At 44.8% G+C, this 15920-nt stretch overlaps 1 protein-coding gene across 2 annotated transcripts in view; it reads left to right on the top strand.

The window, feature by feature from the left end:
• The first annotated feature begins 9565 nt into the window (after positions 1–9565).
• BMERB1 (bMERB domain containing 1) overlaps positions 9566–15920 on the top strand; it is a 167663-nt gene continuing 161308 nt past the window's right edge. For both annotated transcript variants that reach the window (XM_003916596.5, XM_017953211.3), the window contains exon 1: positions 9566–10028. In XM_003916596.5, the coding sequence (XP_003916645.2) occupies positions 9923–10028 (106 nt within the window). In that variant the 5' untranslated portion in view covers positions 9566–9922. The remainder of the gene's footprint in view (positions 10029–15920) is intronic.

The following is a 15920-nucleotide window of genomic DNA, read 5'->3' as shown; positions in this document are numbered from 1 at the left end:
ATCAAGACTATCCTGGCCAACATAGTGAAACCTCATCTTTACTAAAAATACAAAAATTAGCAGGGCATGGTGGTAGTCTGCGCCTGTAATCCTAGCTACTCAGGAGGCTGAGGCAGGACAATCGCTTGAACCTGAGAGGTGGAGGTTCTAGTGAGCCGAGATCACACCACCTACACTCTGGCCTGGCGACAAGGTGAGAAAGCGAGACTCCCTCTCAAACAAACAAAAACCAGACAATGCTGCTTGTAATCCCAGCACTTTAGGAGGCTGAGGCGAGCAGATCACCTGAAGTCGGGAGTTCAAGACCAGCCTGGCCAAAAGGCAAAACCCTATCTCTACCAAAAATACAAAAAATTAGCCAGGCGTGGTGGTGCGCGCCTGTAATCCCAGCTACTTGGGAGGCTGAGGCAGGAGAATCGCTTGAACCTGGGAGGTGGAGGTTGCACTGAGCCGAGATCGTGCCATTGCACTCCAGCCTGGGGGACAGATTAAGACTCCATCAAAAAAAGAAAAGAAAACCACAAAAAAAGACCTCAGATAATTCTATAATAGAGGGAGAATACGCATGCACCCCAGGGATTTTTCTCAGATACCCTCCCCACTCTCAAATAGGCATGTGCTCTAAGCTCGTCTCCTAACAGATTCATGTCCCAGCAAAACTCACTTGATCCCACTCCTCAAGCACTTCATCGAGAAGCAGCAGTTTCCAGCTCCATAACAGATACAGGATTTCAGGTCCTAAGTCTTGACAGCAATGATTTCCTCAACTTCTTTTTTTCTCTCTCAAGCCTCCTTTAAGAGCAATACATACTATGCTTTCTGGAACTCTATTCTATCTTCCAAACCCATTTATATCTTTTACGATTTTTTTTCCCCCAAGATTGCTGGATATTTTCTTTTTTGGAGACAGAGTCTCGATCTGTTCCCAGGCTGGAGTTCAGCGGCGGGATTTTGGTGCATTGCAACCTCCACCTCCCGGGAGGAACCTGCCAGATCATCTTCCAGAGTGGTTGCAACATTGTATATTCATAGTAGGAGAGTTCCAATTTTTCTACTCAATGTCATTTCAATGGTGTGGTTTTTGTTTTTGTTTGAGACAGGATTTCACTCTGTCATCCAGGCTGGAGGGCAGTTATCCATTCATAACTCACTGCAGCCTCAGCTTCCTGGGTTCAAGTAAGCCTCCCACCTCAGCCCCCTGAGTTGCTGGGACCACAGGCACATGCCACCATGCCCGGCTAATTTTTAAATTATCACTTGTATAGACGGGGTCTCCCTATATTGCCCAAACTGGTCTTGAACTCCTGGGCTCAAGCAATCCTTTTGCCTCAACCTCCCAAAGTGTCAGTGAGAGGTGAAGCCAGCTGGACTTCCTGGGTCCAGTGAGGACTTGGAGAACTTTTCTGCCTAGCTAAAGGTTTGAAAACGTACCAATCAGCATTCTGTAACAACGGACCAATCCGCACTCTGTAAAATGGACCAATCAGCAGAATGTGGGCGGGGCCAAGTAAGAATAAAAGCTGGTCACTTGAGCCAGCAGCGGCAAGCGGATGGGTACCCGTTACGTGCTGTGCTAGGTTTGTTCTTTCACTTTGCACAATAAATCTTGCTGCTGCTCATTCTTTGGGTACATGCTACCTTTATGAGCTGTAACACTCACTGCCAGGGTTTGTGGCTTCATTCCTGAAGTCAGCGAGACCACGAACCCACCGGGAGGAACAAACAACTCTGGACGCATCACGTTTAAGAGCTGTAACACTTATTGCCAGGGTCTGCGGCTTCACTCCTGAAGTCAGCGAGACCATGAACCCACCGGAAAGAAGAAACTCCAGACACATCTGAACATGTGAAAGAACCAACTCCGGACACACCACCTTTAAGAACTGTAACACTCGCTGTGAGGGTCCGCAGCTTCATTGTTGAAGTCAGAGCCACCAAGAACCCACCGGAAGGAATACATTCTGGACACATTAGGATTACAGGTCAATGTCATCTTAATAGGTTTTTGGTTTTGATTTGGAGACTTCATTTGATAAATTCTCAAAGGGTCAGAACTCGAAATATCAGCTAGCACATTGCTTCAGCCCCAAAACGATGGTGATCATGATGATGACACGAACTTGTATTGAGGCCCTCCTATGGGCTGTCATGTTTTAGCTCATTTAATCATCATAATAGTCCCCTGGGGCTCACGCCTATAATCCCAACACTTTGGGAGGCCTAGTTGGGTGGATCGCCTGAGGTCAGCCTGGCCAAAATGGTGAAACCTCGTCTCTACTAAAAATAAAAAAATTAGCGGGGCATGGTGATGTGTGCCTATAATTCCAGCTACTCAGGAGGCTGAGACAGGAGAATCACTTGAACCTGGGAGGTGGAGGTTGCAGTAAGCCAAGATCACACCACTACACTCCAACCTGGACAACAGAGTGAGACTCCACGTCAAAATAATAATAATAGTCCTCGGAATAGACGATAATGTCATTAGCATTTGAAAGAAAGTGAAGATTAAAGAAATTAAGGGACACAACACACAGGGTCACACAGCCAGCAGGTGGCAGAGTCAGGGCTCAAACTCAGATCCTCTGGATTTCACAGCCGGCAGTTTTGAAAACCATGCGATTCTTATAAGCTCGGTGTCATGGACATTTGAAATTCTCAACATGCTGGATGAAGTATCAAATTACCAGAATGATACTGTATTATTTTCCTTTTCAATCAACCAAAATGACAGTTTTATAAAAAGTGTCTTGCACTGGCCTCTGCTGCCTTGGCTCTTTATAATCACCCAGGATCCCTCCAAGTCCTTGGCGTTCCCAGCAAAGCTGAGGCAGGGAGCCAGGACAAGCAGCCAGGGCTGGGCCCGAGGGGGGACGGGTGGGGGGGTGTTGCTGCTTAATACTTCCACGCAGATGGTGACCTCAGCCTGTTACTGAACTTGAAGCATTATCACCCTACACTAATGCAAACAGACAGGGTTCTGGGCACTGTGGTGGCAGGGATAGTTTGTCCTCTAGGATTATGGAATTGTATTACACACTTTTAGAAATGAAATTTATTCGCTTTTGAATTCTAAAGCAATATGGGCTCAATATAGATGATTGGAAAATTCAGAAAATTAAAAAAAAAATCTTTCCCAAATTTTAACTCTAGAAACAACCATGGTTCATATTCTCTTGTATTTACTCCTAGTCATTTTAGTTTTCATACATTAGAACCATTATTTATTTATATTTTAGAGACAGAGACTCACTCTGTAGCCCAGGCAGGAGTGCAGCGGCATGATCATAGCTCACTCACTGCAGTCCCAACCTCCTGGGCTCAAGCCGTCCTCTCACCTCAACCTCCTGAGTAGCTGGGACTATAGGTGCATGCCACAACAGCTGGCTAATTTATTATTTTTTGTAGTAGAGACAGGGTCTTGCTGTATTCCTCAGGCTGGTCTTGAACTCCTAGCCTCGGGCAATCCTCCTGCCTCGGCCTCCCAAATAATTTTACATATTACATAATAATATTACAAATAATATATATTTGTAAAAATATATATATATTGTGTGCATGTATTTTTAGTAATTCAAATACTCCTTAGGGTAGATTTCTAGGAGTTGAATTTTTAGATCCAACTAAAAATTGGATCTAAATTTTGACACCAGCCTGGGCAACATGGCGAAATTCCTTCTCTACAAAAAATACAAAAATTAGCCAGGCTACCACACCTGGCCTGATTTCTTTTCTAATTATAAAAGTAATACAGGCTGGGCTCAGTGGCTCATGCCTGTAATCCCAGCACTTTGGGAGGCCAAGGTGGGCAGATCACTTGAGGTCAAGAGTTTGAGACCAGCCTGGCCAACATGGTGAAACCTCATCTCTACTAAAAATGCAAACATTAGCTGGGTGTGGTGGCGGGCGCCTGTAATCCCACCTACTTGGGAGGCTGGAGTGGGAGGATTGCTTGAACCTGGTAGGTGGAGGTTACAATAAGCCAAGATCAAGATCGTGCCACTGCACTCCAGGGTGGGCAACAGAGTGAGACTCTGTTTCAAATAAATAAAAGTAATACGTATACTTTGTAGAAACATTGGGTAATACAAACAAAACATTTATTATTATGACATACATAGGTAGTCACTATCAACATTTTGGTATATGACATTTTAGTGTTTTTTCACCCAGGATGTGTATACATGTGTGTGTATATGTAAACAGGTAAAATTGGAATCACAGTAGCCAGGTGTGGTAGCTGACGCCTGTAATCCCAGCTCTTCAGGACGCAGAGGCAAGAGCACCTGAGGCCAGGAGTTCAAGACCCATCTAGGCAACATGGGAAAACTACATCTCCACTAAAAATACAAAAATTAGTTGGGCAAGGTGGCGCACACCTGTAGTCCCAGCTACTAGGGAGGCCTGGGTGGGAGGATTGCTTGAGCCCAGGAGGTGGAAGCTGCAGTGAGCCGAGATCACGCTGCTGCAGTGAGCCGAGATCACGCTACTGCACTGTAGCCTGGGTGACAGAGCAAGACTGTCTCATAAAAAAAAAAAAAAAAAAAGGAATCACAGTATTTTTAAATTTCTACCATTATCATTCTCTATAAAATATGATTGAGATTAGAGTGCACACTTGATCTTAGCCAACAGATCCAGAACAACAGCTCACACTTTATATTACAATTTGTATTCTACTTTTCCCGATATTTTGATTAAATTGTGTTATGTTTTCCCTATGACATTTCAGACTCTTTGTAAACATCATTTTAAGTAAGTGTACAGTGTCACATTGCAGGCATACCATAAGTTGTTTAGCCATTCACTTTTGTAAGATATTGGCCCTTTTCTGATTTTTTTCTACAGTTTACATAAATTGTAAAACAATATATATTGTGTGAATGTATTTTTAGTAATCCAAATATTCCTTAGGGTAGATTTCCAGGAGTTGAATTTTTAGATCCAATAGATGTATTTTTTCTTTTTTAAATTATAAAATATTTTATGTAGAGAGAATTACATGACAAAGATCCCTGAATGCACCAACCGTCTTTTAAGGGATACACACCCTTTTATTTATATATTATGTCTGTAAGATTCATCCATTTTGTTATTAGTAGTTTTTTGTTTTGTTTTGTTTTGTTTTTCTGAGACAGGGTTTCACTCTGTGGCCTAGGTTAGAGTGCAGTGGGACGAACACGGCTCACTGCAGCCTGAACCTTCCACGCTCAAGTGATCCTCCTGCCTCAGCCTCCTGAGTAGCTAGGACTACAGGCACACACCACCCATGCCTGGCTAATTTTTGTATTTTTTTGTAGAGAAGAGATTTTGCCGTGTTGCCCAGGCTGGTCTCAAACTCCTGGGCTCAAGCGATTTGCCCACCTCAGCCTCCTAAAGTGCTGAGCCACTGTGCTGGCCAGTAGTTTGGTCTTTTTCATTGCTGTGCAGTATTCAGTTCTATGAATATAGCACAATTTTTGTCCATTCTATTGTTGATGGACATTTGAGTCGTTTTCATTTCTTGTTACGAGTAAAGCTTTTAACACTGGTGGACACAAGTATTTATTTCTCTTAGGGATATATCCAGGAATAGAATTGCTACAAGATAGAAAAAATATATATATATATTTGTAGCCTTAGAGGGTATTGCCAGTTTTTTTTTTTTTTTCTTTCTTTCTTTCTTTTTTTATTTTGAGACAGTCTCACTCTGTCGCCCAGGCTGGAATGCAGCGGCGCAATCTCGGTTCACTGCAATCTCTGCCTCCCGGGTGCAAGCGATTCTCCTGCCTCAGTCTCCTGAGTAGCTGGGATTACAGGTATGTGCCATCACGCCCAGCTAATTTTTCAATTTTTAAAGTACAGACGAGGTTTTGCCATGTTAGGCTGGTCTCGAACCCCTGACCTCAGGTGATCCACCCACCTCAGCCTCCTAAAGTGCTTGGATTACAGGCTTGAGTCACCACGCCCAGCAGTTACCTCCCATTTTCTAAAGTGGTAGTACCATTTTCTACTCCCAACAGCAATAAGTTGTAGTTGCATTCTTACTAACTGCTAACTCATTTATTTACTAGCATCTGGACTAACATTTGGTATTGTCAGTCTTTTTAATGTTAGTCATTCTGGTAAGGGTGTAATGCCCACCAGACATCTCCAACAGATTTTAACATATATACTTCAGATCTCTTTTAAGAAATATAAATTTAAATATTTGTTGTTGAATCTAGTAAAGGGTGTGTGTGTGTATATATATATGCGTGTCTGTATATATACACACACATATACATAGACAAGAAAATAACATATACATTATATAATGTATATATATACACATACTACATATATACACACAAATTATATATATATATGTGTATATATATATACTCTGTCATCTAGGTTAGAGTGGAGTGGTATGGTCTTGGCTAACTATAGCCTCGACCTCCCAGGCCCAAGTAGTCCTCCTACCTCAGCCTTCTGAGTATCTCGGACTATAGGTGTGTGCCACCACACCTGGTTTTTGTAGATGGAAAACTGCTTTGTTGCCAAGGCTGGTCTTGAACTCCTGAGCTCAAGGATTCCTCCCACCCAGCCTCAAAGTGCCTGGATTACAGGCATAAGCCTATAACCTGGTCAAGGTCTATGGTGGCGTATATATATTTTTTTTTTTTTTGAGACGGAGTCTTGTTCTCTGTCACCAGGCTGGAGTGCAGTGAACTGATCTCAGCTCACTGTAGCTCCTCCCTCTCAGGGCCTCACTACCTCCTGCCTCAGCCTCCCCAGTAGCTAGGACTACAGGCACCCGCCACCTCGCCCGGCTAGTTTTTTGTATTTTTTAGTAGAGACGGGGTTTCACCGTGTTAGCCAGGATGGTCTCGATCTCCTGACCTCATGATCCGCCTGTCTCGGCCTCCCAAAGTGCTGGGATTACAGGCTTGAGCCACCGCGCCCGGCCTATTTTTTTTTATTGTACTAATCTTGCAGCTTTTCTGTAGATATAAAAATTTTCAAAATACTGTAAACAGTTTAAAAATACATACATTTTAGATATAGCTGAAGCCAACTACTTACCTATTCCCAGCCTCCCAAAGTAATTACTATCCTGAATGTAATGTTTATTGTTTTGTTTTGCTTTTTTTGAAACGGCGTCTCACTGTCACTGAGGCTGGAGTGTAGTGTCGTGATCTCGGCTCACTGCAACCTCCATCCCCCAGGTTCAAATGATTCTCCTGCCTTAGCCTCCTGAGTAGCTGGGATTACAGGTGTGTGCCACCAGGCCCGGCTAATTTTTTTTTATTTTTATTTTTTTTTATTTTTAGTAGAGACGGGGTTTCACCAAGTTGGCCAGGCTGGTCTTGAAATCCTGACCTCAGACTAACCACCTGCCTTGGTCTCCTAAAGTGCTGGGATTACAGGCATGAGCCACTGCGTCTGGCCTGGTACAACTAATTTTAAAAGTAGGTTGAGGCCGGGCGCGGTGGCTCAAGCCTGTAATCCCAGCACTTTGGGAGGCCGAGATGGGCGGATCACGAGGTCAGGAGATCGAGACCAGCTTGGCTAACACGGTGAAACCCCGTCTCTACTAAAAAATACAAAAAAAAAAAACTAGCCGGACGAGGTGGTGGGCGCCTGTAGTCCCAGCTACTCCGGAGGCTGAGGCAGGAGAATGGCGTAGACCCGGGAGGCGGAGCTTGCAGTGAGCTGAGATCCGGCCACTGCACTCCAGCCTGGGTGACGGAGCAAGACTCTGTCTCAAAAAAATAAATAAATAAATAAAATAAAATAAAAGTAGGTTGACACTCTAGTCCAGTTACAGATGTGCATACCCCATGCCATTGTAATTTTTTTCCCCTAGAAAAACTCCTATTTAGTCTTACAGGGAAATGAGTATAAAAATTTGCTGCTGCCATGTTTGTAATTGTGGACAATTGGGAATAACCTTTATACCTCATCAATGAAAAAATAGACCAATTATGGTTAATTCATGTAGTAGAATACTATACAGTGGACTGTGAACCAGAGTTACATGAATCAACATGCATATTTCTCAAAAGCATACTGTGGGCTGGGCACCGTGGCTCATGCTTATAATCCAAGCACTTTGGCAGACCGAGGCAGGTGGATCACTTGAGCCCAGGAATTCAAGACCAGCCCGAGTAACACAGTGAAAACCTGTCTGTATCTTTTTAAAGGAAGGAAAAGCATATTATGGAACAACAACAACAAAAAAGCAGTTTGCACAATTATAAAGTATGACATCATTTGCATAAATTAAAAGAAAATGTTAAATAGTGCTATTATATATAATTTGTAGAGCTATACATATATACCTGAGAACAATAAACATCACATTCATACTGCAGGCACAGTGGCTCATGCCTGTAGTCTCAGCACTTTAGGAGACTGAGGCGGGCAGATCGCTTGAGCTCAGGAGTTCGAGACCAGCCTGGCCAACATGGTGAAACCCCATCTCCACTAAAAATACAAAAAATTAGCCGGGCATGGTGGCATGCTTGTAGTCGCAGCTACTCAGCAGCTTGAACCTGGGAGGTGGAGGTTGCAGTAAGCCAAGACTGTGCCACTGCACTCCAGTCTGGGTGACAGAGAGAAAAAAAATTAGTTGTGCCAATTTATACTCCCACTAGCATTAGATAAGACTTCAAATTATGCCAGGCATGGTGGCTCACGTCTGTAACCCCAGCATTTTTGGATTGTCTCAAAAAAAAAAAAAAATCCACACCTTTTACAACACATGATTGTTAGATTTTTTAAGTTTTTGCCTATCGGATGATATATTCTTATTTACATTTTCCTTATTACTAAGGGGGTTGAGCAGCTTCTTACCTTAGTCCTTCCTCCTCTGCCCACATGAAATGCCTGTTCTTATTCTTTCCCTGTTTCCTACTGGGATATCATTTTATTTTTTTCATTTTTCTGTTTTTGAGATGGGAGTTTTCCTCTTGTTGCCCAGGCTGGAGTGCAATGGCACGATCAAGCGATTTTCCTGCCTCAGCCTCCCAAGTAGCTGGAATTACAGGCCTTCACCACCACAAATAGCTAATTTTTGTATTTTCAGTAGAGACGGGGTTTCACCATGTTGGCCAGGCTAATCTCGAACTCCTGGCCTCAAGTGATCCACCCGCCTTGGCCTCCCAAAGTGCTGGGATTACAGGCATGAGCCACTGCGCGCAGCCACTGCCATGGATTTTTTTGTTTGTTTTTTTAAAGATAAACCTCTGGGGTTTCTGGAAAGTAAAGCCCCATGCTCCAAACAGCTCTGCTATACCTGTGTCCAAAATATTTTCATCTCTCTCTCTCTCTCCCCCAAGTGCATGCAAACACATATGGAACTGACATAGGCATCCACTGTCCCACTTCAAATTATATACACAGATGCACACGACAGAGATTCTCACAGAAACGCAATCAGTCAAGCCCAGAACCCATAGATCTAGGTCCACACTCACGCCCCTGCATACTCCCCAGAAAGATGGATCCATCGCCTACAGATAGAGACAGGCTCACCAATACCACTCAAAACCCGCAGCCCGCTGACAGCTTGCAAGCCGCCCACAGTGCCAGCCCCGTGCCAAGCATCACTAGGGGCTCTGGAATAGGCAGGGGCCTTGTTCTCACTTCCTTTGGGTTGGTTTTATTTTAGTTGTTGTGTTTGTTGTTCTTCTTAGAGTTATCACCTGCCCCTCTGTCTCCCTACCCAGCCCCCAGGCCTCCCCACCAAGCCTCCACTGCGCATGTGCTTTGCATCCCTCCCCCTCCTGGGTACCAGTAGGCGCTCCCCGCTCCCCGGAGCTGGCGGCGGAAGAGATGGAGCCGCGTCACGGGCGCCCAGCCCCTTAAAACGCTGCTGGCTGGAGCCACCTCCCTCCCTGCAGCCCGCAGCGGGGATGGAGTAAAGCGAGACCCGTCGACCTGGCCGCGGGGATCAGCGATGGAGTTAAAGCAATCTTTGTCCACCCATCTGGAAGCCGAGAAGCCTCTGAGGCGCTATGGGGCGGTGGAGGAGACGGCATGGAAAACGGAAGGACTGGGGAGAAGTGAGTACTGGGGCGGGGGGGCCGGGGACAGCTGGGGATCCGTGCGCCTGAGCGGGTGGTCGCGGGAGCCCGAGGAACGCCAGCGGACCCAGGAAAGCGCCCCCGCAGCGGGGCTGGCAGCGGAGGGGGATACGCAGCTCTGCGCAGCGACGCGCTCTCCCCGCGAACAAAAGCGGGGACCCTCCTGACTGAGCCTCACTGGGAGGGTTGGGAGGTGGCCAGGCAGCTAAGGCAGGAGCCTGGGCTGGACTTAGGAGTCCCGGATCCGTCAGCTCGCAGCTGGTCCTGGAAAGTCTGGTCTCTCCCACAGCGCAGGGAGGAGGATCCTCTCTCCGCCTGGGATGCGCCAGGGCGCTGGAGACGCAGGACCGTCCTGGAAAGCGCCCACGTCCCCGGAGAGGGGGGAGTGTCCGCTGGGTTTCTGCTTGCTTTCCTCCCCACTGCGTGAGGTTTCGGGGTACACCTGAAATTCCCAGCTTTTCCTCCCCCCGCCTTCCTTGGGTCGGGGTGGAAGGCTTGCGGCGGCGAGAGGGTCAGAAGAAGATGAACCATGCACACACCGTTCTCCTTTCTCTCTTGACTCAATTAAAGTCTGCTTGGGTACAACCCCAGAAGGCAGTTTCGAAATAGACCGGCCGTATTTATTTACTGGTTCTCTCTGCGGTGTTTGGATGTCAACATTTCTAAGTAAACGAAGGATTTTTGTTTTTCATTAATAGGATACAATAGTTGAAACTCCTGTCCTCAAAGTGTAGAGGCAGCGTCAGGGGCTCCAGGGTCACTGGAGGTCCCTGCAAACCCAGGGGCTCCCCAGAGCTGCTGCTCTCACATGCCTTGCCCACCAGGCTGGGAAGGAAAGGCCCTCTCGTCCTTCTCACGGACCCTGCAGGTTCCTGCCTCGGCTCTGGGTCACTGCTCCGCGCTCTGCCCCAGCACGGATCTCTGAGCGATGTAGGGCTAAAGTATTGTGAATGTGATCTTCTTCTGTCCTCACCTGGTAGAAAATTGTGTGTGCGCTCCCTTTCTCTATACCTGTAATTATGGGTTTAGAAAATCTTCCTAGAAGGGCTCAACTGTGTTCTGATTCTGACGGGTTGAAGTTGAAATCACAGTCGAATGTCTTAGAGGTTCATCTGCTAGGATGGATGTCATAGTGCTGCCAACCTCTTTTCTTCTTTTCTTTTTTTTCCTCCCTTTTCAACCTTGATCCTTCTTTCTAGTTCATCCTTTCAAGACCCAATGACTTGGTGTTTTGGCCTAACATCAGGGCGTCAGGGCTGAGGGTCTGTTTCTTTCTTTTTTTAATTTTTAAGTGCACATAGTGGGTGTCCATATTTATGGGGTACATGAGATATTTTGATACTGGCATACAATGTGTAATAATCACATCAGGGTAAATGGGGCATCTATCACCTCAAGCATTTATCCTTTCTTTGTGTTATGAGCAATTCAACTACACTCCTTTTTTTAAAAAAGCCCAGCTGTGTGACTAATTTTACTCTTTTAGTTTAGTTTTTGTTGGTTTGTTTGTTTTTTTGAGATGGAGTTTCGCTCTTGTCACCCAGGCTGGAGCACAATGGCACAATCTTGGCTCACTGCAACCTCCGCCTCCTGGGTTCAAGTGATTCTCCTGCCTCAGCCTCCAGAGTAGCTGAGATTACAGGTGCTCGCCACCATGCCCGGCTAACTTTTGTATTTTTAGTAGAGATGGGGTTTCACCATGTTGGCCAGGCTGGTCTCGAACTGCTGACCTCAGGTGATCTGCCTGCCTTGGCCTCCCAAAGTGCCAGGATTACAGGCGTGAGCCACCACAACCGGCCTCTTTATTTTAAAATGTACAGTACATTGTTGACTGTAGTCATCCTGTTGTGCCATCAGATACCAGATCTTATTCATTCTGTCTACCTATATTTTTGTACCCATTAACCATCTCTATGTCCCCACCTCCCAGTGCCCTCCCCAGCTTCTGGTAACCATCATTCTACTCTGTATCTCCATGAGAGTCTCCGTTTCTTACAAGCTCAAAATAATCTCAACAATGGCTGCCTTTTATTGCTAGATGACCATGTACTGAGAACTTTAAATGCATCATTTCATTTAGACCCCACGACAACGTCCTGCCGTACTAAGACTCCCCTTGCATAGATAAAAAGAACAAAACAAAACTGGGACTTGTTAGGTGATCTGACAGTTAAGTGGCAGAACCAGGATTTGAACCCACGTCTCTTGGACCACAGAGCCTGCTTTTAACATGAAGGTTTATTGCTTTTGCTGTTTCAGAAAACTTCCTAAGTCTATTGAGATGGTCGCAGAACATGCTCAGTGATTTTATAAATATGTGGCAGCCCTGTTAGTCTCTGAAGCGCACAGAGGCCTTGAAAAAATGCTGGGTCCATGCACAATAGAAGCTGTTCACACGAGTGCTGCTTTAAATCCTCACTCTGTGCCTTGCTGGCTATGTGACTTTAGGAGTATTGCTGAGCCTCATTCTGCCTTCATTTTCTGAAAATAGAGATAATAGTACCTACCTTATGGTTTTATTGTGAATACTAAATAAGATGATACATATAGAACTCAAGGTTAAGTGCTTAATACATACTGTTCACTTCCATTCTGTTACTGCACGACATTTATAGACAGAACCTGCTTTTACTCTGCAAGGAATTATGTAAATATTGGTCAGTTCTCTAGTACTGCTCTTACAGCCTTTTATATTCTTACCATTTTATGAGAAAAAATTTGAAACATGCAGGAAAATTGCAGCAAGCACCCAATTTATAGCAGTTTCAACCCTGAAATTTTTGTACTTCTGAGTCCTATGTTGCACACTGTTAAAAGTCTGGTATAAGGCCACGTGCGGTGGCTCACGCCTGTAATCCCAGCACTTTGGGAGGCCAAGGCGGGCGGATCACAAGGTCAGGAGATCGAGACCATCCTGGGTAACACGGTGAAACCCCATCTCTACTAAAAATATAAAAAATTAGCAGGCTGTGGCGGGTTGCACCTGTAGTCCCAGCTGCTGGAGAGGCTGAGGCAGGAGAATGGCGTGAACCTGGGAGGCTGAGCTTGCAGTGAGCCTAGATGGCGCCACTGCACTCCAGCCTGGGCGACAGAGTGAGACTCCTTCTCAAAAAAAAAAAAAAAAAAAAAAAAAAAAGTCTGGTATAAAGTCCTTCTCACCCTCTGAGTCTTGCTTCCTGGTCAAAGGCAAGAGGAACAGCTCTTGATCTGCAGTTGTGTGGATCCTCAAATCTGGTTTTCCTTTCTTTTCTTTTTTTGAGATGGAGTCTCACTCTGTCCCCTAGGCTGGAATGCAGTGGCATGATCTCAGCTCACTGCAACCTCCATCTCCCAGGTTCAAGCAATTCCCCTGCCTCACCTCTGGAGTAGCTAGGACTACAGGCACCTGCCACCATGCTCAGCTAATTTTTGTAGTTTTAGTAGAGAGGGGTTTTCCCTATGTTGGCCAGGCTGGTCTGGAACTCCTGACCTCAGCTGATCTGCCCACCTCAGCCTTCCAAAGTGCTGGGATTACAGTCGTGAGCCACCGCTCCTGGTGAAACTTGAAATTCTTAAAATACGGATCCAGAGTCTAACTTTTGAAACCTGAATCTGGCAAGTTTTATTTTCTAGACTTTTTTTTTTTTTTTTTTTGGAGACAAGGTCTTGCTCTGTAGCCCAGGCTGGAGTGCAGTGGCACAATCTTAGCTCACTGCAACATCCACCTCCCGGGTTCAAGCAGTTCTCCCTGAGTAGCTGGGATTACAGGCATGCGCCACCACGCCTAATTTCTGTATTTTTAGTAGAGATGGGGTTTCACCATGTTGGCCAGGCTGGTCTCGTACTCCTGGCCTCAAGTGATCCGCCCTCCTCGGCCTCCCAAAGTGCCGGGATTACAGGTGTGAGCTACCATGCCCAGCCTAGACTCTTGTTTGCAACCAGGGGGTGTTTGATTAAACCTTTTTTGGAACACTCTTTCAACTCTCAAGGTATCTATGTATCCATTCTATAAAGCCTGGGCCCTCCATTTATTTATTAATGAAGTGTGAAAATTAGTGCTTTTGTTTCTATGGCATAACAATTGCCAAGCCAATGTTGTAACGCGTGAAATGCTGGAGAAAAGAAGAGGGCCCTTAAAAAGAAGCCGTGCTCTGTTTAACTTCCACACATTTTTAAATATTTTATGTTAAACACTGAGTAGGTGTAAATTAAACAGAATTGAAGAGGGGAGGGAGACTGCAGAACTGGTCTTTTTTAGTTAAGGTTGTGTTGACTGCTATTTTAAATTTCAACTATAGTTTTTAGATAAAAGATATGTAATGTACTATAGCAGAGTAGCAAAGAAGGAATGTTTTGAAGTTAGGCTGAATGAGTTCAAACCAGCCTCATTCAGCTGTCACTTGGTAGATTTGTGACCCTGGGAAAATTGCTCAACGTCTCTGTGTGTCAGTTGCCTCATCTGTGAAATGAGGATAATTGTAGTAATGCGCACTTGGGACTTTTGGAAGATTAGATGAGATATGTATATAATGCATTTAGCATAGGGCCTCGCATGCTGAAAGCGCTCAATCAAGGCTGAATGGTTGTCATAGGAGGACAGAAGAGGATGGCCCCCAGCAGTATTTGCAGAGGTTATTCCAAGCTCGCCAGTTACAGCTTTTCATTGCTTCCATTTCTTAGTAAATTCTAGTTAATGATTTTGTACATATTGCCTTCCTCATGGGAACACGTGGGGAAAGGCTTCTGCACCCTTACAAACGATCTAGTATTTTCCTTTGAGAAAGATTCTAAGTAATTGCTCCCAACCACCTTCGACAGCGTTTTTCCACTAGCAGGAAGGTTTTTTTCCCCACTCAGTTGGAAAATGTATAGTGACATTTCAGTGTGGTTAGATATATAAAAATACTGCTTTCAACCAACTGTAATTAATTGAGGGAGACATGCAGACAAGGTGCCTTTTGAAAAAGCGCAGAGCTTTTCAGAAACACAGTTGTCTGCTGCTGTGGCCATTTCTTGATAGATCTGAATGCGTCTTTAAGGATGATCAAGATTTTGGACAAGGGAAGTGGAGGAGATGGGGGCGGGAGAGGGGAATGCCGGGAGAGGTAATAGCATCAACTGGCTGGGTGTGGTGGCTCACGCCTGTAATCCCAGCACTTCAGGAGGTGAATGGATGGCTTGAGGTCAGGAGTTCGAGACCAGCCTGCCCAACACGGTGAAACCCTGTCTGTACTAAAAATACAAAAATTAGCCAGGCGTGATGATGGGCGCCTATCATCCCAGCTACTAGGGAGGCTGAGGTGAGAGAATTGCTTGTACTCAGGAGGCAGAGGTTGCAGTGAGCTGAGATTGCACCGTTGCATTCCAGCCTGGGTGACAGAGCAAGACTTCATCTCAAAAAATAAAATAAAATAAAATAAAATATTTAAAAAATCAACAAAAGCATAGTGGTAGAAATAAATGCTCTGTGATTAGGAGATTGGAATGAAGTAGAAAGCTCAAACTGCAATCTTTTCATAAGCCCAGGGGAGATGACTATTATTTTAAAGTTCAAGGTTGTGTACTGACTAACAAGCAGATTGTTAAACTGGCCAGCGTTTCAGGTTTCATAAACAGTGTGGAGACTGAAATAATGCAAATTGTTGGCAATCTATATAATAGACTCTTGGGGAAGGGTTTAAACTATTCTGTTTGGTTACATATGCTCATTTTATTATTTTATTTTGGTTTTGCATTATTTCTTTTTTTCTGATTCTAGAAGTAATACATATACTTTATAAAAATTTGAATTCATCTGAAATATGAAAATAAAAAGTGAAAAATGACCATCATTTGCTCCCCAAATCCCATTTATTCATTCCATAAATAGGTACTGAGTGCCTTACAAGTGCC

This window comes from Papio anubis, chromosome 18 (genome assembly GCF_008728515.1).
Source record: "Papio anubis isolate 15944 chromosome 18, Panubis1.0, whole genome shotgun sequence".
Classification (NCBI taxonomy): Eukaryota; Metazoa; Chordata; class Mammalia; order Primates; family Cercopithecidae; genus Papio; species Papio anubis.
Note: the sequence above shows the minus strand (reverse complement) of the source record. Positions and strands in the feature narration are given on the sequence as shown.